This window comes from Aptenodytes patagonicus, chromosome 2 (assembly GCF_965638725.1).
Source record: "Aptenodytes patagonicus chromosome 2, bAptPat1.pri.cur, whole genome shotgun sequence".
Classification (NCBI taxonomy): Eukaryota; Metazoa; Chordata; class Aves; order Sphenisciformes; family Spheniscidae; genus Aptenodytes; species Aptenodytes patagonicus.
In genome coordinates this window covers 103,487,367-103,512,933 of record NC_134950.1, presented here as the reverse complement: position 1 = coordinate 103,512,933, position 25,567 = coordinate 103,487,367, and the positions used below count along the sequence as shown (strand labels likewise).

Here is a 25,567-nt window from a genome sequence, read left to right as displayed (position 1 = left end):
TAAACCAATACAAATCCAATAGACGCTGTTGCCTCAGGGATGCTCTTACCCATTTCTCTCTGTTCAGTTCAGTGAACTGCTTAACTTTCAGTGTGTCACTAAGTTGCACATGCCTTAAAAATTACAGTTAGCATGGTTTACAATGTTGTTATTGGGACAACAGTATATCTTGTCACGGTCAAAAACTTTAAATAAAATGAAGGACTGTTAAACATGTATGAGTTCAGGTGCCTGTTTTTGAAGGACTCTGACTTTGACAGGTTGTACGCAGCCACAACTCTCAAAGTCATTTGAGCAGTAGCTTTGCTGCCTGAAGGTAGACTCCCTAAATGGGACAATCCAAAACATTTCAGACAAACTTAAGAGGAATACTGCACATCAATATGAGGAGAGATATCAGCTTACTATCTTTTATCCCACTAAAAGCAAAGCTACTCATGAAGTCCAAATAAAATTTAGAATTTTGGAAAAGATAAATCAAGCCACCCCAGCTATTCAAACAGAAGATTGGAAGGTGGCCACCTGAAACATTTTGGGCTTGTACGTGTCAGATGTCCTCCATTACGCAGTGGAGCAGACATAGTCTAAATGCGTTACCACATTTTAAAGAAGTAAAATATGCAGAAAATGAATCTTTTAAAGTTGGCAAACTCATACTGTGGAGAAATAATTAAGGAAATTTGATGTTGTGAGCAGTTGTGATTTGACCTATCAGTGAACAAATCTACAACCAAAGGTTAAAAGAGAATTAGCACAAATCAACAATATACTTTTATCACTGAAGAAACACCAAAGACAAAATTAAAAATACATTTTATGAAGAATTCAAAGATATCACAGGTCTTTGGCATCGCTAAACCATTAAAATTGGAATAGATAATGTATGAAAAATGTATTTAGGGAATAAGGTTTCAGGTAAATTTAATAGCAGTGGAAGATGAATAAAGATGTAGCTGAGAAGAATAACGTATTTTCTCATATATGAATATATGTAATTAGATAAGAGATAGGATCACTACCAACTGGGTTTACCAACTTCATTCAAAGCACAGGAGTAATATCTGAAGATTAAGGGAAACAGATTTTCTTGTATCTTGAAATGGTAAGACAGAAAGACCTGGCACATGAAGTCACAGAACCCAAACAGAGTCTCTGAGGCTCCCACAATTAGAAGATTAGGCAGGATGATCACTACTGAAAAGGAATTGAGAATCAGCATGGAGCAAGGCAACTGCTCAAGAACCGGCATCAGTCTTACATTGAGGAAAATGATAAACTTTAAGAAATCCCCAAAGAGTTGGTAAAAGTCAAAATAGCGATACTCATGAAATTTTATACAAGAGATGGAACAGAATTGAAAATCTCTAAAAACATCATTATAAAAAGGACATCAGTGATGTCCTCAGACAAGAATATCAAATGTAATAGTTCTGATAAAGGAAAAAATGGAAAACTTTTATTACTAAAGAGACAATTATAGAAACAGAGAGAGAGCACTTTGATAGTGAGACTGACAGAGATGAAACAAATGCCAGTTTTGAGGTTCCCAACATTCTAATCAGAGAATCATATTACAATTTGCGGGGGGGGCGGGGGGGGACACGGGACGACAGGACGGACGGACCCTCCCCAAAACAGATGCTGACAAATTTCTCACTCGTTACTACTGGAGCAGGCTTAAACTGCAGAATTAAAATAAATCAATACTGAAAGACCTGAAAAATGTTTCAAATGAATGGAATGAGGTGGTTATATATACTCAATTTTGCAAGCTGAAGACAAGTTTGAATTTAATAGTTACCATGAACTCTCCTCGTTAAAGTCTACTTAGATGTAATGAATAATTTTATAAAATATGCATACTATAATACAGAGAGAGTAGGATACAAAAATGGAATCAAATCAATCCACTGGAAACAGGAGTGTTTGCATTCAGACCATATCACTGAAATCAATTTTATCAACCTGGAAAGCCTGCCAAATGCCTGCCAGGCACAACGGTACCCTTTTGGCTCTGCAATACCAACATGAGACATGAAGAATCCTTAGGCAGAACGACAGACTATTTACAACACTGGTGCAAACACTGTAAACTCCCAAGCTGAAATCAAGTGTCTGGGTATAACTTGGTGGGCCTAACGTGGACACTGGCTTTTCAACTTTGAGAAAAACAGAAGATACGGTATAAAAGGAAGTTAAAAGGAAGTGGCAAATTAGGATCAGTGAGGATGAAACAAGCTGTATCTCAGACAATTTCAGCTCATTTATTATGTAGAGAATACTGAGCAACTAATGCAAAGCTGCATCTATGTACCAGCATTCTGAAAATGCTTATTTCATGTGGGTGGGAGGTACAGACATGTCTTAAGTAAGTAGAAAAAAACTGAATATCTTTAGAAATTATTTATTGACGTAACTTTTGAGTCCATTAATGGAAAATGTTTCATCCTCTGTGACCTATTGTAAGCCTTTATAATTCAACCTCCCTTCCCCCAGTTTCAGTGCCAGTACTGAAATTCCAGGAATTTCAGTAGGTTGGGTTTACAGCTAAGTAGAAAACAGAGTAGGTAAGCATCTCACTATAGGTTTTTATAGGGTTTTACCTTAGCAGAAAAGAACACCGTTTGAAAATATTTATTTCATTTTACAGTTCTCAGTTTCTAGGACACTTGTGTTTTCTTGTAGAAGCTACCACAGTTTTCAGCCTAAAAATAGGCTGAAATGTTAATATTTCACCCTTTAGGGGAAAACTGAATATTCAAAACAAAAAAAATACAATCTCTTTGGCATTTGGATTGGTGTTAACAAAAAATAACAAAGCAGTCATGTTCTAGGGTGAAGACAAAGACCAGTTATCTACCTATAGACCACTTCAGAGAAGATGAGTTATTGACATGTAATCACACAGTGGTATATGCAAGCACTCTCAACTATGATGTTTATTATGACAGCAGTATCCAAAGGAACATCCTTTAGGCCTGCCACTTTCAGGCAGTAGTTCATGTAGTAACAGGGGTGGCTCAGTTCCCCTCAAAGACAAAATCCACAGATTAGTCTTAACCCTGAGAAACACAGCTAAATTGAAGGGTTAAATGTGTAGATAGCATATCTCAAAGTAAAATCAGTTATGGGTAACTAAATAATCTCTCTTCTTCAGCTGGACTGCCTACAGTCACTGTAAATAATCCAAGAATATGGAAAGTCTGAAGAAAGGCACGTCAGGTCTCTAAATGAACCAAGACTGAAGAAGAGCTATGGGAAATGCAGCTTTCTCCTAGGCAGCCTCCTCAATAGGGTAGCACTTAGCAAAGATGTAAGTGAAGCTTCAAGTGTCCACTTTGCATATAAAAAACACAAAAGTATGATGCAGAGCATGGTTGCGTAAGGTCCAGCTGAAGGAGCTGTTAAAGAAGCAGGTGATCCCTATACACAACTTTGTAATATTCCTTTCATCTACTGTGAGACTGAGGAATCTGCTAACCTCTCTGAACTCTTCATGACTGGATACAAGGAGTTCAGGGATTGCTCTTTAGGGTTCTCCCCTGACACACAGAAGGTAAAACGCAGGCAGGATACAAAATAAGCTTCTGTAAAGGAAAGCATGAGGTTTAAGAAAAAAAGCAAGGCACATTGACTTTCCTAAAATAACTGAAAGTTGGAAATCACCTTGGAAAAGGACTTCAGAAATGCTACATGGGCTACCTTGCCTTTATGGAAGACAACAACAAAAGGAGAATCAACCATCAGAGCACAAATCCCCGTTTTACTTCCAGCTAAAGAATAAGCTATCTTCACAGACAAGATTGGCAGTGAACTCCCAAAAGATACTGAAAGGCCTAAAACCCATTGTACTTGTGGACAGGCGATAGAAAGGTGCAAGATTTTAAAATCCTATGCGCCAGAATCATGGATAATAATTCCAGAACAAACTTGTTTTGCTGAAAAAGGTAATTTTGCATTACCTATAGCATCCTGTAACGTCCAACAATGGGGTCTCAGTATAGCCATGGGCTATGAGTATCTATCAAACTTGCAAAGATACCATTTCCCATTGCGAAAACATTTCTTTGGGCCTTCTTCAAGTCTCAGGAACTTGGTAGAAAGCTGCATAAGGAGAACACACACTCTTGCACCTTGGGGTTGTGCCTCACCAAAGCCCTCAAGTTTGACTTTCTGTGGAGCCAATGTAGGTGCTACTGGAGTAATTGAGAACTTGGACTGTGAGTGATTTCCTTGACAGAAAAATACACTTTATTTAGGAAGTAAATACTCCGAAGATGCCGTTGTGAGTTTATGGCTTAGGGCTCAATCATCAGAAACGTAGGATATTAGGATGCAATGTATTTTTCTCTCAGAAAGTAAAGGCAGTTCATTTATTTATAAAGGAATGTCCAACAGAAAATGAAAAAAAAAAAGCACTTTGAGGGAAATAGGAAAAGTCAAATCTATACCAGGTCAGAAATCACATTCTTGTTTTGAGGAAAAAAAGACACAGCATGTCAGAGGACAAACCTCAGGCTAGAACTTTAAAAATGAAAGGGTAACTAATAAAGAGAATTCATCAAAAGTATTAGAAGAGGACTTAAAGTGAATGCGAAACAAGATTTTGTGACAGAGTTAACAAGTGAAAGCAGGATGCTCTATCTTAACCAGAAGTCAAATTGAAAGAACAATTAATTTCTGTGCAAACTCTGTGCAAGGTACAGGAGGCTTGGAGAATATCCCCTACAGATGCTACACTACAAAAAGAATAAAAAATCTCCAGCCACTGTTGTTGCGTAAACATAACCATAGTTTGAATGCACATTTAGTTCAATCAATGAAATAATTTTTTGTTCTAAATAATTAGCTGAACATTTTCCTTGGGGGAAAAAAAATGTTTATTTGCATTATTAATGAAAACATGAAAAGATTATCTCACTTAATGTGATAATTGCCACACTTCACTTTAATACTGTCAAGTAAAAGCTGTATTTTGTGAAAACATATGTTAAAAGACAGACTTCAGCTTCTGCTATTCTCGTACTGATGAAAGCGCTCAAAATATCTCAAATAATTTTGCATTCTGTAGAAAGTATGACTAACTAATCTTAGGTAGCCAACAGCACAAAATCATGTTATGACTTATTACCACATAACTCCATTGAATATTTAAGACACAAACCAATCAGGAACGTAAATCTTAACACAATCATGCCCCATCTTGTATCAAATTTTAACATTTTTGAAGACAAAAACCAGACAACTCAGACATTCTCTTTGTACAGCACTCTGAAATACTCTGGCAAAGCACTAACTATTCTGTTCACCAAAGTGCAAAGTAGGTTATGATAAATGGCAATAAGGACTTTTTTTCTGCAGAAAGGACATATACTTTGTCATAAATCTAGAGTGATCTGGAAAGGGAAATGTACAAAAATTCACTTACAGTAAAATTAATCATTCATTATAACTTTTGTTTACTGCGTCCACTGAATTTTTAATTAAGCCACACATGTAAACTTCACTACATGTAACATTTTCCATATATCTGTATTTCTTACTTTTATTGTGAATGCATAGTTTGGGAACTGTTTCAATTTGTATGAATTGTTTTTATATCTGTAGCTCAAATTTTTTTAATGTCTTATTATTGATATATAGTCACCCTGCTTCAAGTTAAAAACTGAATCTAATATACAGAAAAGTTGATAGAACATGGGTAGGTAGCTGGTAGGTATGACTTGTTACTGTTTTTAGAGCAGATGGGCTGAATTAGATATGTACTGAATGGAAGAACAATCCTGTTTCTAAATTAGCTTGTATTCAGATTTAGAACTGTCCTGCTTATTAGGACAGACCAAAATTATGGAAAATTAAACAATAAAGTTTAACCTATATTCAGCACGATATGTGCTAAGAGTCATTAATACAAAGTCACCTATAAAAGATACAAAAATAGTTAAATTTCAGCAAAACGCTTCCAAGTAGTTAACATTCAAAAAATGCCAACAAATCTCATAATAGTTTTATTCAGGAGTTTAACAAGTATTTGATGATCATTTACCATCATAAGGAGGTAAGGAAATAATCCAAACGAGTGGCAGTAACACAGCTTCTCATTTTCTTTCATCTTAAATTTGTGCTAAAAATGATCCTCCAGGGGAAGCACAATTGCTCCCTGCTAATTTCTGATTAATGTTAACTGTCCAGGGATCACAGGCATACACCCATGGGAGAACACAAGGTTAAAATTACCTTTTGCTGTGTGAGAGAGAAACCTTGACTCTCAACAGTCTCCTAGGTACATACATACAGTTCTGCAGGCCCTAACATAAAAACTAAGGGAAGGTGACAGCCGTACGCATGGGTACACATTAAAATGTATAAAGAAAGCATATAAATAAATAAAATTAAAAAAAGCCCGATATTTTAAACTTTGCTTCCCTGTTCTATGGCATGTGCAAACAACACTGATTAGGAAGTGGAATGACTCGCAAAGATATTTGGCTTCAATTACACAAGGTTGTCAATGCTGAAATAGCGCTCTGCACTATAAAACAGTGCTCTGCAAATTAGGGCTAGAAAATGTCTCCTCTTGTTTGAAAGATCTAGAAAATCATTTTAGGTAATATCTATTTTAGTCATTTAAATATACTTTAACATTTCAAGCCAGCTTTTAAAGTTTTGTTTTAAGAGCTTCTGCATTGAGGATCAGATTTCCAATATATGTTCCCCTTCTTCTAGTCTTAGAAGAACTTGAGGCACAGTTAGTATTACTGCTGTGTTTAAATTCATAATTTGTGACCACAGTCAACTGTTTAGATGTTTAACCAAAATTAAGCGAATCCATAACATTGCATGCACCCAAGTATAATGCTGATAAAAGTCACAAAATCATGCCCAAAATTTAGATTAGTTCCTTATGCTACAGGGCTTCATTTACAAATTATTTTAAACATATTTCTGCTGATAACTATATTCGTTAAAGAAAACTTCTCTCCCACAACATTTAAATTACAATGCACTGCTGCACCCACAATGTTCATTTTGTACACTGACACATACAAAATTAAGGCATATCTATTGTACTTACTAAATGCAGCCACAAAAAAAATAAACCTGCATTTTCCACTTTGGAGTATTTAAATTCCGATTTTCCTTTGCCTGTGTCCTCTCACCTATTCTCACATCTCTTCTAATTATCACATAAGATCATAATAAACTACGGTGAAAGTAAGCTTCAGACTCAAATTCATATGCAGACCCCAGTAGCTGATACAATCCTGTGGCAAAACTCCCAAGCCATTGTTCTTGGCTGACTGTAAAATACATTACACTACACAGTGGTTACAGACTAGTACTACAAGAACTACTTAAAGGAAGATATCAAGTAGGTAAGGAAACAGGAAGGACGTAAAGATTAAACGGAGATTTAACAGAAACTCCATTTGCTTGCTCTGATTTTGAAACAATAAACATTTTGAAGTATCATACCATTAAAAAAGAGGAATCTCTACTGCTACATTTTTTCCCAGCTGTTAGGATTTTACAGTCAATATCAACAATCGCACAATTACAAACTGAAATTAACACAACTAAGCAAAGCACGCATTTTATTGCCCTCCATTCCGAAGTATGTGGGTACACAATAAATGACAGACATAGATGAAATGAAACAGAAGTCTGGTTCTTTAAGTGTTCAGTGTTATAACCAGTGTTTCTAGGTATATGGTCTAACAGAGGTGGGGGAGGTCTAAGAGAATGTGCTACATGGAAAAATAGTTTGCTGGCCACAGTTCAGAGTTCTGCTGGCTACCTCAGCGATTTTTAGGATTGAGTATGTGAGTCAAGTACTCCCAAAAACTTAAGTCAACAGTGTATGAGCGGCCATCCCACTATTGCAGAGAAATCATGCCAGTCTATTGTTCAAACCTGAAGCCATAGTCCATCTGTCTGTGTCTCTCTCTGCAGACTCTTGGAAACAGCCAGTCCCTGACAGACAGCTGATCTCTCTCCTCTCTCCGAACACTAGGGCTAAAAAATAGCTGCGACTAGTTACTGTGGGTCATAAACACACACACAGATTCAGCAGTAGAGCTAGAAATGACCACACGACCCATTTTTCAGATGTGGTGTTTACCCCTTCTGTAAATAAGTTGAAGGCTGTCAAATGCTTATGCTGAAATTTGACTCAATAAAAATCCTTCAATGGAGATAAATAGTTCCGAGATCAGTATTTTTTTTAAATGTGAAGCTTTTTGTAGGAGACTGATTCAAATCTGTCGGGGTTAGTAATGTCCAAAAGTTATTACCCCAGAGCTGACTGCAAGTCTGTATGGAATCGCTTTCTGGTCTCAGAAGTCGTCCCTCCTGCTAAGGGTCATGGCTCATTCGAAGGCCAAGCAGGGAGGCATCTGACAGAGCAAGCCAGAAGACAATTAATTTCTATGACCTCTGGGTTTTGCCAATAAAGATTTTCTCCAGATTTAAGAAGAAATGGAGACACTCTGGCTTTATATTCTCCTACGTGTAAGGTGTTTGGACACAATAACTTATTTTCCAGCTTGAACTTGCATCTGAATCACCATTTTCTGGTAAGTGGATTTAGAAGAATTTACATTGCTTCTTGTGCCTTTACTTATGACCATATTTGCAACATTGTCTTCCTGTTACAAAGTAATTTAACATCTGTATTGTGGCAATTTCTCCTACTAAACAAAATGAGAGTTCTACATCACGATGAGAAGCAAAATATAAAGACAAAACATTCTAAGTGCAAGAGATAAGCAATTCAGTTGTGGAAAATAAACTTTCATCTGCTATAGCCACTACTCTTATGCACAAACTTTTAAAATGTCGGGTTTGCGATTACTTTGCCATGTAATAAAAGAAAGAAGTTTACAACTATAAATTTCATTCTCATTGTAAAGAGGTGAATCATCAACTCATGAGTTCAATTTACAGACCAATATAAGATGCACATGAATACAAAATTGAGCTTCCCCGAAGTAATCTGTATCATAGTCCCCAAATGGATGTATACAGAAAACTTCTGGGTAGCAGAATTAGCATGTCTCTTGCATGCAATGGTGCTTTAAGTGTATAGCTACACTTTTAAAGAGGCTTAACAACTTTCATGTATTCCCACTTTTTTGCGTATTCCCACTTACTAGTTTTCTTCATTTAAGCATTTTAGGCTTAAAGAAAATAACCATTAAAGGTACTGATCAGCTATAGAAGTATTGCATTTTTTCTTTCTTCAATCATTCTTTCCAACATATTTTCCCTGAAAGATTGACTCAAATGTAACTTCAGTCAGCACTTATCAGCTGGCCAACTACCACCTTCATCAAAAATTCTCTTGTGCCATATTGTTCTATATGATCAAAACAATATGGTTTACAAAATTCATTTATTAACTAGTACTATGCCAAAAATCAGAAAAATGTACACATGTAAATGAACAACTACTTAATTTTTTTTAATGTATCAAGTCTGAAAATTTAATACCATCATCAGAATTTTCACATCTGAGCACTATAAGGTGTACACATGATGCGTCTTAGATTTGTATGTGTACTAATATGCTAACACAATAAATACTTAAGTATCTTAACGTATGTTTGGATATGCTTAAAAACTCAGGAGCAAATTAAAACTGAGAATTACACATCAAATCAATCTGTTATTAAGCAAATAAACATGAATTAAAGCTATTATTGTTTTAAAAACAAATTAGACTCCCTCCCCAATTCCACTGTAAGTTCTGACCCAGACGTTGAAACACAATGACAATATTTATACAGAAAAAAATCAAAGAAGTTATTTCAGTTATTTTGTTTTAAAATACTAGAGTAATACAGTATCTCAGTAAGTAAACCCAAGCTTTTAAAATCATAAACATCAAGTGTTTTAAGAAGACTCATTTCTAATACTGCATGATGCTTACAATTCCTTCCTTTTAACTTTACTACAGATTTTATATCATTACTCCCAAAGAAACCACATTCACATGCCCTCAGGGGGAGAAGGAAAAAGAAAAAAAGATACCATCTTGCTACACTTAAGAAACTGGGAATTGGATGCACATTACTAATTCCTACTCTATCGTCTAACAACACTCCCATCAGAGTTTTGCAGAAGAAAATTGCAGATAAGACTGCCCAGAAAAAAGAAAGCCTAACTATAACTACATACAGAAAGTATCACTCCAAACAACTTTACTAGTTATATTTAGTAAAAAAACTAAACCACCTTCTATGACAAGTATAGTAAGAAGATGTCGTGGTTTAACCTCAGTCGGCAATTAAGCACCACGCAGCTGCTCGCTCACTCCACTCCCCCCCACCCCCCCCCAGTGGGATGGGGGAGAGAATTGGAAAAGCACAAGTGAGAAAAACTTGTGGGTTGAGATAAAAACAGTTTAATAATTTAATAATAATAATAATAATAATAATAATAATAATAATAATAATAATACACAAAACAAGTGATGCACAGTACAACTGCTCACCACCCACTGACCGATGCCCAGCCAGTCCCCGAGCAGCGGCCCCCCCGGCCAGCTTTCCCCAGTTTATGTACTGAGCATGACGTCACATGGTATGGAATGTCCCTTTGGCCAGTTTGGGTCAGCTGTCCTGGCTGTGCCCCCTCCCAGCTTCTTGTGCTCCTCCAGCCTTCTCGGTCGGTAGAGCATGGGAAGCTGAAAAGTCCTTGGCTAGTGTAAGCACTACTTAGCAACAACTGAAACATCGGTGTGTTATCAACATTGTTCTCATCCTAAATCCAAAACACAGCTCTGTACCAGCTACTAGGAAGAAAATTAACTCTATCCCTGCCGAAACCAGGACAGAAGACTAAATAATTTTTACATTTAATAAGGGGGCATATCTTCTCTCTCCAGCAATGATTCCAAAAATTATTCCTCCAAACTTTGGCCAAAACAGTGTTGTGACCTCAAAGCATCTGAAGTGCGAATGCCCTGTGTTCCCACTAAGCCTGCACTCAGCAAGCTGGGCTCATCCTGGGCACTTTATTTCCCAGGCTTCACCCTCCAGTTTCTATGCATATCTATGGGAGTGGACCAATAGCAGGAGAGCCAGAAAAAAAAACCCACCTCTCATAATGATTCTCTATTTCCAGAAAAATATGTGTATTATTTAGAAGAAAATTCTGTAAAACAGGAACATCATGCACATCCTGCTTAAACAGGACAGTATGCAGAACTGAATTACTCCAGAAGGTGAAGATACTTCATACAAAAAATTATGGAGCATACGGAAATTATGAAATCCTAGTTTCCTAAGCAGTACCTTCCCAAAAAATAAATAGGTTGAAGTTACATTTAGTGCCATCTAATCTTCAAAGTAGTCTGTAACTTGAGAATTACTTTATGTTAATATCACATTGCATAACTCAGTTTGGACTTCAGTATTTGCATGTGTACATCCTCAGGCTAAGTGTGATCAGCACACGAACAACAGTCTGACAGATGTACCAGTAACAGAGTAAGCCACAGGAAAATGGGGATTGCAGCAATACTCTTACTGTGAATTTGGGAAACATACTGTAGCTGTAGGATATGCATATACAGAAAACAAATACCCCTTTTTTACAAGGGGTACTGTTACCATGTCATGCATTGAAACTCCAAGTCTCCTGCTCAAACAAGGTATGATCCTCTTTAACAAAGACAGCTTCTGAAAAATGAGCATTGTGAACTGTCAAAGAGATACCCTCATGGGCTTTTATCATTATTTTACCACACATATCAAAGAGATTTTTTTTTTCAACCCAGTTCTGTATTTCTCATTTTTGTACTACCCCTAGTTATAACCAGACTACAACATGTCTTATAGTCCTCCAAGTTGACTCTTAATCGTATTCCTTATGGAACAGTCCTAGGCCCATGCATTTTACAATCTCATTTAAAGCAGAATTCATTTGGTTGGCAGAAACAATTGGAAGGAAGAGGTAAGCAAGGATGAGCATACCAGTGAAACATCAAATATTTGTTTTAAAAAAAGAATAACTTATGGGAATAAAAACTTGTCTTTTATATTAATTCCAGTTATTAATCTAGTGTAAAAATACTACACAGACTTTACTCCAAACTCTTCTTGTGGGTACATGACTAAATAAAAACGTAAGTAACAGTAGTTTTATGAAAACAACCTCCAAACTTCAGGGAATCTGTTACACCATTATTTGTATACTCTTTAGAACAAATAACTCCCTGTGTAGTAAGCCACAAAATGGTGTTCCCAGTAGGAAAATGTCACACTATTTCAAGGTAAATGGGTTTTGTTACTCTTTAGGATTCTAAAAAAAGAAAACCTGAACTTCTAGAGATCACGGTCATTAAACTTTTGCTATACTCTGTGTGTTTCCAGAAGACTTCTGTCAAGCTAGAATTAACATAGATGAGGCTGGGTTTTTACAGTCACACAGCCAGAGACTTTAATAATTTCCTTATCTATACAGACATATAAGAAAGTGAAGGTTGTAAAGTGAACTTGACAAACGTTCATGTTGTTCACACAGATGACCCACTGCTAACTCGCTATTAACAGTTTTTTTCTGAAGTGCCTATAATGCAGTTCTACAAATAACAACCACAACAAGTCTAATGCAATTTCCACATTACCCCAACTTCAGCTGCAGCTTTTAGTTCACCTTCCAGCAAATGATGTTTTCCCCCAGCACTGTTACAGAAAGAGTTTAACAGTCGCACTTTACAAGGCATGGGACCACCAAAAGTAGAAAAAAGCATGCACTTCTGGCAGCCACCATCCTGATGTACAAGCAACAGAATAACTAAGAGCCTAAAGCCAGAAAACCCTAGTATCCTTGATGCATTTGGCATGAAAGACTATGCTATAAAATGGTGACTAGTAATTTATAAAGTGGCAACAGATCTAATTATGTGAACCATGGCAGTAAGAGGTCTCTCCCTGAACTAACTGAAAGCTGATTCAACAATCTGTAGAACAGTGAAGACAGGAGATTAAAAAGATGCAGATATTTGTGAGCAACCTTCCTTCCCTCCTTCCATTCCCCTTCCAGGAAATCTCCTCAGTATATTTCCTTGCTAGAAAATGAGAGTACAGTAGCATTTGTTGAGAAAAGGGCAAAGAAGTGCTGTACAAGCCAAAATGGAAAGATGGCCCTCCTAAAACGACATTCAGCTTGGTTGGAGTAATGTTACAGTAAAAAAAAAGCTATTCTGGACTGCCTAATGTTTGTCTCTCCCCAGTCGGTACAAAAGAAAAACATACTTTTTAAATTTAGGTAGTTGAACACTGAATATTCAAAATATCGTAATGAAATTAATGGATCTGTAAGTGTTCAGCACCTTTGAAACCTCTCACCTACTTGTATCTCTCTATGTGACCTTGTGGATCAAATGCAAGGCAGGAAGACTTATAAATTTAGCAACTGCTTTATGTAAGCCCAAATTTAAATTTCACGACATCTAAAGACAACTAGTCCTGTGGTAAAAGGAGCTTGTAGTCCATCAAAGACTACACCACTGATCACTAGCATGAAGTCTAGACACAAACTTGAATCTACTTTTGTTCTGTGTCTGTTTGGTGAAACCCCCCCACGTTTTAGTTTTTGGTGCTAATTCAATACTTTTTACAAACACTCAATTCATTTAAAACACCAAAAAGAGACACATTTGGTAAAGTGATTAGTTCAGCCTCCAAGTGCAGACAAAAGGCAGAGTAAAGAGAATAGTCTAGAGACTGAGGTATAAAATTACAGATAAGTACCAAATACACTCAGCAATTTCTTAGCAGAAAACGTCATAAGGATTTTAAACAGATGACATTTGCATTTGCAGTAGTTAGACTGACAGAACAGATGTACTAAAACCCATTTAAAAAAGCCTAAATCTGAAAGACTTGTCACGGTTTGTTAGGGCCACGATTTGCACATCTGCAAAATGAGCTCAATGATGTCTCTCTCTGAGAAACAAAAATGCATTTTCAGAAAGAAAATGAAACACATTCATGCTGTAAAAAAAGTGAGGGAGCTGTTATAGTCTACTTCATAACTACCTGCATTTTGAAAGTGAGTAGGAAAATGTATGTAAAAAATAGTAAATGGATATTTTAAAATTATTCTATTTGTTGCCTTCAAATTCTCGTTTCAATAACTAGCACGATAATGTGATAAAGACAATACTACTGCCACAAGGCCTGGGATAGTTTCAAAACTGCAGGTTGTCTGGAATAGCTGCAAATTTGACGATGACTCATTTAGCCATTTATCTTTCAATGTGGACTTAATAATATTCAGGAGCTTACTATATGGACACCTTTCAGAAGAAAATTATTTACAGTTACAAATTATTTACAGTGTTCAGAATTTTCTTGATCATCCAAATAATAGTATTTAGAAACAAGCATTTGGGAAGATATTTCCTCCCTGTTCATTATTTCAGTAAAAAATTAGCTATTAGAAAATAGAGATAATTTTCAAGCAGAAGACTTCTGGATGGCAAGATACTCGCTTGCACAAGAAATACAGACAGAGACCATGATAAACAGCTGATTGCCCAAATATGCTTTTATGGTATGTGTTATGATGCCCAGAATAAGAACAAGGTCACAACAGAAGACTGGAACCTGGGAAACATTACTGCTTGTGAAATTGCTCAGAAAGACAAGAACAGCCATACTGAAACATACCGGACAAAATTATACTGAGAGAGCGGACTATGAAAAGTTCATTCAGACACTCAAATACTGCTGTAAAAACTAAGACTAACACGGATATACAGCATGATTGGGAGGAGACAGTCACTGAGTCTGCTTTGCTCCCAGCCACACTATTTAACTCTGAAGCAGCCTGTCTAACCATCCAAGCAGATGCAGCCTGGCTTCCACTGCAACAAAAAAGCCAAAAAGGCCTAGGAAGCTGCTGATTACCACTTGTTGGCTTAACTCCTTGTAAAGCAACAGGGAAGAAGGGAGCCTCCCTGAAGCCAGCTGTCCCAAAGGACTATATAACACCTTCCCTCAATTTGGACATTATCTCCAGTTTCTTCAGACATTCAGCGCTTATCTGTAATTGCTGGGCAACTAAGATTTGAGTTTACACCTGAGCGATTAATCTCCTTCCAAGCTTGTGATTTCTTTTCCACTGCACTCATTTACTTTTGGTCCTTTACTTTCTTTTTCCAACTGCACGTAATTATGTATCTACATATGCTGAAAAATTGATACCTGATTACCACTAAAACTAACGGAGGCTAGGACGGGCTTACTAGTAGGTCTGATTTTAATGGCGAAGAGAGAAATAGCGCAAAAAAGAACAGAACTCTTTGCCTGACAGAGCTGCAGCTCTCCCCTCTGGCAGCCCAAGTTTGCTGGCTTTCAGATGATATTGGAAAGCTCAGATGTTTCCAGTATGAATTATGAGACAATCTCAAGTGAACAGCAGCAGCCACCCACAATTAATACTACGCTCCTATCTCAGAACACAAACAAAAACAAACTGTGAGGCAAATCCAGCTTTTCCTCAGCATTATGCTATTTCCCAAAACAGAAAGGTATAGCTCTAAATTTCTCTACTTTTTTAATTCATCTAGATTTTGGTTTTACAATTCTCTTCTCTTATCAAGCAGCAGTAATAGGGAAAGATTGATATGAACTTTGATGAACATCATAATCACTTCACCAACCAGAAAGGTAAGAGAACGTAGTATGGTCAACAACAGCAAACAAGAAATTTGGAAAACACATTACCAGTCTAAGGATTTTTTTAATGGGATATATTCACATTGCTGATTATTCAAGCAATTACAGAATATGACATTCAGATCTCAGGTTTCTTTAGCTAAAATATATTCTAATTATTTGCTTTTATCAGCAAAAGTAAATTTCAGGGGATTAAGTTTCAAAACTTCAAGATAATTAAAGCAGTCTTGTTCTTTTTGCAACTACAAACATCACCTTTCAGAAATATAATTTATGCTGAATCTTGAAAGTTGAGAGCACTTGAAAAACAATTCACATTTTGATATGACACCACAATTAAAGACTTTCTGATATAAGACTAAATTGGTCTCTGGATTAAAATTACTGAGCAGCAATTTCTAAAGCTCCTGTATTTAGTTGCAGACATTTAATATCTAATGCAGGAATCAGTCTTGAGAATAGTCCCTCCAGACTACTGTATTAGTCCCTAAAGACTACAGACTAGGGCACTAGTCCCTAGTCCCTACAGACTATGTAAAAGTTGTACAGGACCACCTTCTGAATTAATCAGCACATCCTCATTTCCTTTATGCTGCGGCTCTCCAGAATAGTTTACAAATAAATCCTCAGTAAATATATATATACACACACATATTATATCTGTTTATCACCTACTGACCTATCAACTGCACAACAGTATTTTTCTGAATACTTGAATTTACTGAAATTTCAGTGCAAAAAAGTGCAAAATATCAAAAGAAGGAATTTCTAAAAAAAGTATAAAACGACTTCTGTAGTTCAGTTTTTCAGTCTATTAGATTTGTGTTTCTGGCTTTATATTCTATACATTTTGCTATTGATCTTCATAATAAACCAAAAATGTTGTCACCTGGCTGGGGAGAGTGGCTCTAAAAACCAGTGTTGCATATCAAAAGACTGCACTAGAATATCAATATTAATTTTTAAAGTTCATTTCTAGGGTTCCTGCCTGAAGAAAGAGCCCTCAAAGAGAAGAAAAAAGTGACGTGTCTAACTTCACAGTCTCCGAGGGTCTAGAATGTTCCATTCTTTTAAAAAGTGAGTTTCAACAAAAAAAATAATCACTTTGGAGAACTGTAGCTTCTCTGTAAGGCGTTCTGTGCTCAGCAGGACATGAATAAATCCCCACTCTCAGAAGGAGATACCTCTGCAATCACTCCTGGCTCTCCAGAGGAAGGAAAGGCATTTGCTCCTTCTTCCGGGGGAAAAAACGTCCCAGGGTGTTTTGTTGGCCTGACTGAGAAAAGAAATAGTCAGGAATCACTTGGTATCTTTGGGGTTCCAAAACCAAAAAGATGACACGGCTCATTCTTTTCCTTTTTCCCTTCATTTTTTTACTTGCTGTGCTTCATTTTTATTTGCTTAGATGTTTGAACTCAAGTTATTAAGCACTTAACTGATAACATATAATTCCTTGATGTGTGGCTTTACTTCTTCAGCAGGTCAGCCTATACAATTATTGGTTTAATAGAGTTTTAGGTGAAGATATTATCAGAGCAGATGTCACATTTTAGAGACGAAGGCACCATTTGGAATCTACTGATAAGACCCTGTACATTTTGCGTAGGAAGCTTCTAGATGACTTTATGACCCTAGGAACAGAGAAAGGAGATACAGGGGGTTCTACTTTTGTTTTATTTTTCCTTTTTGATAAATGGAAGATGGAAATAATCCCTTTTGGCTATTAAAGTAGTTCAAACACATATTTAATTTTAGCTATTCTGGCTCTAGGCTCTGGAGTTGTCTGCAGCAACGTTAAGTCCTGGCAAACTTTGTGCTGAGATCTTTATGGGAATATCTATATGGGAATGTAATAGCTGGCTGCTGCCATAAGAGGAGAGACTACAAATGAAGACACTGTGCTCTTAAGTGCAAAAGAAAAAAAGAAAAAAAATTAGTTTTACAGATGTGCACATGTTCAAATATCCAAAACATTTTCTCTGCCTTGCATAGCTTCCTCATCCTGCTGCCATATGGTACAAAGAATTTTCCATCTTAGTATTTGGAGACCGTTTTCTAGCAGGAACTACTAGATAATTTGGTAGTTTCTTAATAAGCAGGATAAATAAAGTTCATTATTATTTAAAATTAAGACATCAAACCAATTATTTCTTCCTTAAGTTCACTACAGAAAAGCCTGTGGAAAAAGATGTATGTCATAGATTACTGTATATTCAATGACCAGCTGTTTTAAATTTGGATATTAAGTAATTCACTCTTTTCTGTGTGCAAGAGCTGAATGATTTAATAAATTCCCATATGCCCCAACATGTGCCAGCTAAACTAAGTTATCGAAAATCCAGCTGCTGTTATGATAATAGCTGCCAATGCTAAAACTACTGAAGAGAACGATGAATCAGCTTCAAGTCAACTAAGACACAAACTGACACAGTTCCCACTTAAGATACGTGGGAATACAATATATCTGTTAATTAAAAATGAACACTGACCCATAGTCACATGAAAATTAAGTGCCAAGAATTCATGTGCATTGTTTAGGGTGGAAAATTAACGCCCAATCAACCTGTATGAAGACAAGCAGCTCCATTTCCATCAGTTGCCCTAAATGCATAGGAATATCCTATAAACTACACATACGGTTTGCAAAACAGATTCTATTGTGTCGTAGTTTGCTTTTATTATGATATTACATATCATAATTCCCATGCAGCTCTTGCATGACATGTTTTACATAGCTAGACTGCTGGATTTTTCTATGATCATGAAAAACTGATTATGAAAATTTGATTCTTTTATGTACAAGTATTTTAATGCAATTTAAGAGTCAAAGGTACAACTCCACTGCCTTAATTCATTAAAACAAGCACACAAACAACAAAAAAAGCAGATAAAGAGAGAAAGTAGCCAAACAAGGTGACAGAAATAATTCTCCAGACACCTATTTTTAGGACAATCGGTGCAGAAATATCCATCAAAATATGTCACTATTAAATTTTAAAAGCTAAGAAAAGATTTCCTTGGATATTAAATTATTACTTGTAGTTACAAAAGCTTTGCAGGTGAATGTAACTTTCATCTTCAGGTCAGCATAAGTAAACGCATTACGATACACACTTTTATTTCTCACAATTAGCTCCTTGTTAAGGGAAATAATTTTGAAATTACCCTAGAAATCATCAGTCCCATAAGCAAGATTAGACTATTGCTATATTGATGTAAATGTATATCAGCTATAGGACATAAAATACTTATTCTTCAAAAAAAAAAAAAAAAAAAGAACCCAACCCATTCACATTTGCTGAAGCTGGATCATCTCCAGTACACAAAGTATACAATGCTCAAAAGCCACATTAAAGAAGACTTCAATAACTTTAACTTCAAGCAGTCTACATATAGTAGTTTAAGCATAAAAAATAATTTAAGAATGTATTATTTGAAAAAGATTAGGAATATACTGACAAATTAAAAGCATGTCATGCAGAGATTTAAGATCCTTATAAAAGCTCAAGCAAAGGGGCAAACCACATCAAGGGGCTTACAGAAAACTCAAAGACTTTGAAAGCTTAAAGAAGCTCATTCTTTTTCATACCTTAATTATGAAGTTGCAAGTAATTGTGTTTCCAGCCACATGTTCTTGACATTGCAAAAAACCCAACACTTATTTTCTCAAGTATTAGTAGACTTACTTTTCTTTAAGGAAATCCACTACTTGTTTGAAGTCTGCCACGCAGTATTCTCTTTTCATGTCCATGAGCACACTGTCAGAGGCTGACTGGACCGGTATGTGTAGAAAAGCATATACTCTTGGATGATTGAGAATCTTTGCCATTTCCTAAGAGTTATTCAAAAAGAAAAAAGCTTTAAAGCATTATGAAAACAATGCACAAAACTCCTTTAAATTAATATATGGGGTAAGAATCAGGAGGAATACTTCTGAAACCCAATCAATATGGAGTTGCAGTGGCCCAGTTTGAAACAGTAGGGACAGGTGAAAATATTTGGAACCAATTTTGTTTTTAAAGAAAATAAGAAAAAAGCTATGGGATTGCATTTCTTTTGAGATGGGATGACATTCCCTACATAGTATTGGTTATCCAATTAAGAGAAAATTTAAGAGGCAAAGTATTGTGAAAGTCGGTGCTTTCAGACAGTGGCTGTTTTCAATTTCAGAAGACGGCAAGGGTTAGCTGCTTTCTTGTCAGAGTCAAGTAAGTTCTCAGACACCAATATGACAATGTTTCTAATTGGAGTATCCTTAAAGTTGGCCATTTGCTAATTAAGGTATATCTGGCTATTAGCAAACCTGCTCCAATATTGGTCTGAAATACATTACTTGTGTTATTTCAGAGATAAGACTCCAGGAATTAAAAGTGTTTGGCTATAAAATGCATAGAATTAATCAGGGGGCAGCTAAAAACAAAGTGACAGCTTGAAAAGAGGCAGAGGATGTTATACATTTTGTACAAATACAAAAGGTCAGAAAGAAAACAAAGTAAAGGTAACAGTAAAATGCAAATAACCCCCCAAATACAAAGCCAAACAAAACCTCTGATTGAGGCTTGACAGGGTGATGGAACATGAGATGGTGGATAGACTATGGTGGTCACATTTCTTTCATTTTTATTATTTACACAATTAAGGACATATAGTCTAGCAAGAAAGTTTAAATATTTTTAAAAAGTTGAGACAAAACAGCATCTAGATTGTGTGCAATATGGTACAATACGGCCTGTTAATCTTTACCCTGCAAAAAATAAGTGAACTTGGACAAAGAACCATACAAAGAACACACAACCAGCTTTTCACTTAAGGTTTTCCCTTTCTTCCCACACAGTGAGCATACAGGGGACAGGCTGGGAGCGAGCGCTGCACTGCCTGCTCTTCTGCCATGTGCATTCTGCACCTTCCCGTCAGGCTCACTCAGACCATTTCTCCTGTTTTCTTTGACAGCATAGATACTCTGTCTGACAGCACATACTGCTGCCAGATTTAGTTGTTAAGTTGCAACTATTCACATATTCTTTCCAGATCATTAATCAGCAATATTAGTCACGCATCTAGATTTTCTCTCTGTATTTCTACAAGGTTGGCCTAGATTGTTCAAAGAGAAGGTAAACACCCTTGTGCCTTTTAACTTTCAGGTACCCGCCTTTTAAAAGCACTCATCTTTAGAGCAAGAAGAAAAAACGCGCTCTCAACACACACCTTTCATCTGACAAACATACACGTACAAAACCTGAACTCTCTCAAATCACTTTTGAAAGCAGTTTTGAAAGTTTCTGTCTAAGATCCTATTACATAAATGTCTAAGAGAAGAGGTTACATTATTCAGTGGAATATCTATTCTATCTCAGGTATGTAAACTGAACATTACAGTAATAACTATACTGGTACTGGAGGGCATACAATTTGATGCACAGAAAGGCTGTGTGCAGTGAACCTGGCTCTCAGTGGAAGCTGGAGGTAGCTGGCTTCATGAACGAAGGAGTAAAGAAAAGGCCACCATGCATCCATATGAATTTTATGTGTCCATTTCAAATGGAACCATTTGCCCATGCTCTTAATAATTTTAGATGTTCAGCTAGAGTATATTTTCAAAATGAAATGGTGTAGAACAAGTTCTGTAAAATAAAGTAACAAAATGAGGAAAACTTTCCTTCTCTTTTAAGCTTTAGAAAATATGGTAAATGTAGTTTTTATGAAGCATCCTAGTAGTCATCTGTGATTTTTTTGCTTATCAGTAATAAAATATGTTTCTAAAATATGAGAAATGGCAAAAGGGCCGGAACCTAAGCTATGTACCACAAGCCTATTATTCTGCTTATCTCTTAGTTCAAAGCACTTCAATCTTCAAAAACAGATTTATGATATAAGAAACCAGTAAAAAGTAAAGTTTCATAACATGTTTCTGAATCTGCCAAGTTCTTAAAAATAACTTACCCTACAATGTAGGAAAAAAATTAATTCTTTCTCACTCCTCTCAAATTTGGCATCTTCTGAGTAACACTCTCTTCAATATGTGATCACATTGTGAATTCTTTTTGAAGATAATAAACTATTTAATAGAATTTCTAGCTATCAAAGTGTTATTTTATTCCAGCTTTTTTAAGGCTGAGAATCATTTGATAGGGAAAAAAAACAGATTTCTATCCCAAACACACACAGGGAATATTACGTTTAAAGAATTAAGATTTTGTTCTTTCCCCTTTGCATTCATACTAAACATCATTTACCTTTTTTAAGGGTTGCTTTTTAACCTTAAAATAGGGACTGATTCTTTCCATGATAGTAGCTACTTTTAAATTGTGTACAAACCTAGCTACACATTGCAGGCCAGCAGGAACTAATGAAAAAAACATAACTACCTTGTATTTACCTGTGTTAAAGACACCATACATAGTAAAGAATGAGAAACTACCTTGTTTTACCACAAAGTTTTGGGTTTTAAAGTCACAAGTGAGGAAATCCTCTAGTTGTGTGAAAATGTTGGTTTCATTTGTCTTCCTCTCTTTTTTGCCTTAGAAAATGAAAATTTTGCTGCAAAGTATGAAAAGCGAAAACCAAATCCTAAAATCTAAAAACTGTTTTCCTGTCTAGAGGATCTCAAAAAAACACCCAACCAGCTCCAAACCCACTAGCTGCTTATCTTACAGTAATGTGCAGAATCCCGCTGGTCTCACATGTGACCTACTTCAGCGGGATGTGGCCAAGAGGGAGCTTTCAACTACACTTCCTGTAAGAGGAACTAAACCGATAGCGTTCAGCAGCCATAGTTAAACAAGACTGTAGTCAGAACTGCTTCTTCTAGTTATCCCCCATTTAAAAAAAAAGAAATCACGTGGCTTCTGCAATCACTGTTGTCAATATCTTTCAGGATTAAGAACATAATTGTTGTCATTTAAAGTCATTTCCCTTGGTTCTGTACTAATAGGACACAAAATGCCTGGCATTAATCAACTGAATTTTTCAGCTGTCACTACAGGTCCCTGTATGCAGTAAGAGCCATGAAAGTAAGCTCAAAAACATTACTGATAATTCCACTGCATCATTTTGTTTTAGAAAGATGCACATCAGTCCCTCAATATCAAAGAACATGCATTCTTTAAAAGGTAAATTGCTTGTCATACGTATCAGAAATGCATGTACAACACACACGTTACTCATCTGGAAACCTTAATACAGCCTAGTTATTGTGGTCACAGGTTTCAAGTATGTTCTGAACCCTCAAAGCTCCTTCTAGAGAAGAGGAGGTTGCAAACTCTTTCTACTGTGAAGTCCTTTCTTTGCTTACTTTCTGTATCTAAAGCTACACAACATATGCTGCATGTGCTTTAAGCACTGAAGTCCTATTGAGTATATACCTCTATTTTCAGGCATAGATCTGAGTCAAAGGCCCTACTGATAAACTGATTTCCCACCAAGTACTTCAGGATCATAACTATTAACTTGGTGAATTTAGCAGAACACAGATTATTAACACAAACCAAACACAAGACAGAAATACTTGATGACCCACTGTTTCTTTGTCATTCACTTTTAAGTACCACTGCTGTTCTTAAATTTACCTTTTATAACCAGAAACTCAGAGTGAGCAGTTCAGAAGGAAACAGAATAACGAACTAAACAAATGTTTTGCATGATTACATCAGAAATCCACTAAATCAATCTTCCAAACTTTGTAAGTGTTCAGATATAAATATCACATTCTAACCAGAGCTTTAAGGTAAGATTGTTCCAGTCTTACCTTTTATCCTCGCTACACCTAAAACTACACTGAAGTACTTTACCATATAGGTTTGATTAAATTACAGCTATGCGCTAAACAGTCATACTTAGTCAATGGTGACAGATTTTCCCACACCACAGATTGCACACAGAATACTAGATTTCATCACTTAATAAAACTATTAGTTAATGTCCCAGAGAGAACTTTAAGGACATCATGGGCTAATGCATAATTGTGCTTTTCAGTGTCTCAACATTCTAAGCTTAACATCTGTTTCCTGTTGTTTTTTTATAAATATTTTTTTTTTTTACAGTGCTTTGCATTACTAGATATAATTACATATTTCAGTTAGAAAGAAAAATGCAATATAGAATTTTATTTCCATCTGGAAACAATAAAGGAACAACTTCTTCAAATTATATGACTGTGAAAGAAAATTTCTGTCTTTAATCATGACTGAAACAGCTGATTGCCTTTTCCCTCTACCCCCTGGAATCTAATAATACGTCTATGAACGAAGGTAAGCACTACACAAAAATGACATTTCATGTAGGAATGAAAAGGTCAAAGAGTAGCACAATTTGTTTTAAGCTGACTTTACAAAAAATAAGTCATCTACATTTGGAATCTAACAATGTATGTGAAATATCCTTTAGGATACTGATCACATAGGAAATATTTTTTTTCCAGTTCTTAGCAGCTGGAGTACATCAGAACACAAGGCACATTGCCAGAAAGATTTTTATCTAGTCAGTGTATTTTATCCCAGCAATTACAATACACAAATTTAACCACCTAACCAGAAAAATCAATCCTTCTGTTTGTAATGACACCATGCGCAACCATAGAGAATCACAGAGACAATAAACATCAATATCTATGCATCTTTATGTCAGTACCAGCAAGCTGTTCAGAGTGATTCTTTCCCCTAACCTAAAGTAGGCAAAAATCCAGTATTTGAATTCTGCCTTGTGTCTGAGTCACAATGATCTGAATAACTTTCTTCCTAGCAAAAAAAGGATTTTGTCCTCTGCCAACAGTGAAGCCCAAAGAAACCCTCATCCATATGGAAACATGACAAAATGGCAATCCCTCAAAACTTCTTCCCCTTGTGGCAGATGTTAGTTTGGGATATGTCACAAGGGGTGTCCGCTGACTGTTGTCTTTCAGAAGCCCAGTGGTGCCACCACCAGCACGGTCTGGATAAAAATCAAGTGGCTGTGGTCCATTTTATAAATTCCTCTGCTGTAGTACAGTTCAGGAACAGATGTGACCTAGTGATGCAGGCGTGGCAGTGATGACACAGTATGATTGAGTCTGGAAAGCCCGTAAGAGTTTTGTTAAAACTAATGAACAGGGAACCTTCACCCCCGCCTCCCTGCCCCTCAGGAGTAATGGGGCTCTACAAACCTAAGAACATGTAGGATGTATAATTGCACACCTCCCCAGGGACACCGGTTGGAAGGCAATGCCTCCCCCTCCTCTGTATATGAAGTGGGGGAGGTGTAATATAGCCGTATGATGGGCAAGCTTAGCAGCAGCCCCTACCCCATGTAATATGACATGACTTATGCCCAGGTCTTTATCCTAGCATTAGGATAAAGGGAGGTCACACTGGAGCAGTTAGAAGCCCACACAATTCTGACCGATGTAATCTGAACCTTAAAATCAAATCTCTGGGTTGCCAGATGGAGGGCAAAAATCTGTTTTGTCATATGGGAAAAATGCCTTCTACATTACCAAACAAAAAAAACTGGTATTAGCTCAGGCCACCCTTACAAGTGGATATAAACCAGACTGCAAGCCGCGATTTGCTGATAGGAGGACGAGCCGTGATAGCCATATGCTCAGCCCTAGCTGTTCCCAGCTGTTCTCCTAGGTGTGGGATCTCTCTATTGCTTCCAACCTCATAAAACAGACAACCCTAGCTAGCTAAGCAATTTTTTCTCCCTTGTGGCTACATATTAAGCCTAATCTCTTGAAAACAAAACGAAGCCAAACGAAAACCATCTACATGCCTTCAAAAACTTGCCACATCTTCTTTTATTAAAAATGACAACAGGCTAACAGGAGTTCTTGCAAAAGAAGTGACATTCAGATAATACTACAATACAATACTGTATTTCATAGTTCAAAGCTTCAGTTGAGG

General features: G+C 36.4%; 1 protein-coding gene across 1 annotated transcript in view; it reads right to left on the bottom strand.

Annotated features, from left to right (window-relative positions):
• The window catches only part of CDKAL1 (CDKAL1 threonylcarbamoyladenosine tRNA methylthiotransferase), a 440,703-nt gene that overhangs the window by 128,429 nt on the left and 286,707 nt on the right, over positions 1–25,567 (bottom strand). Inside the window, exon 11 of the mRNA XM_076330630.1 lies at positions 19,379–19,524. Coding sequence (XP_076186745.1) covers positions 19,379–19,524 — 146 coding nt within the window. The remainder of the gene's footprint in view (positions 1–19,378; positions 19,525–25,567) is intronic.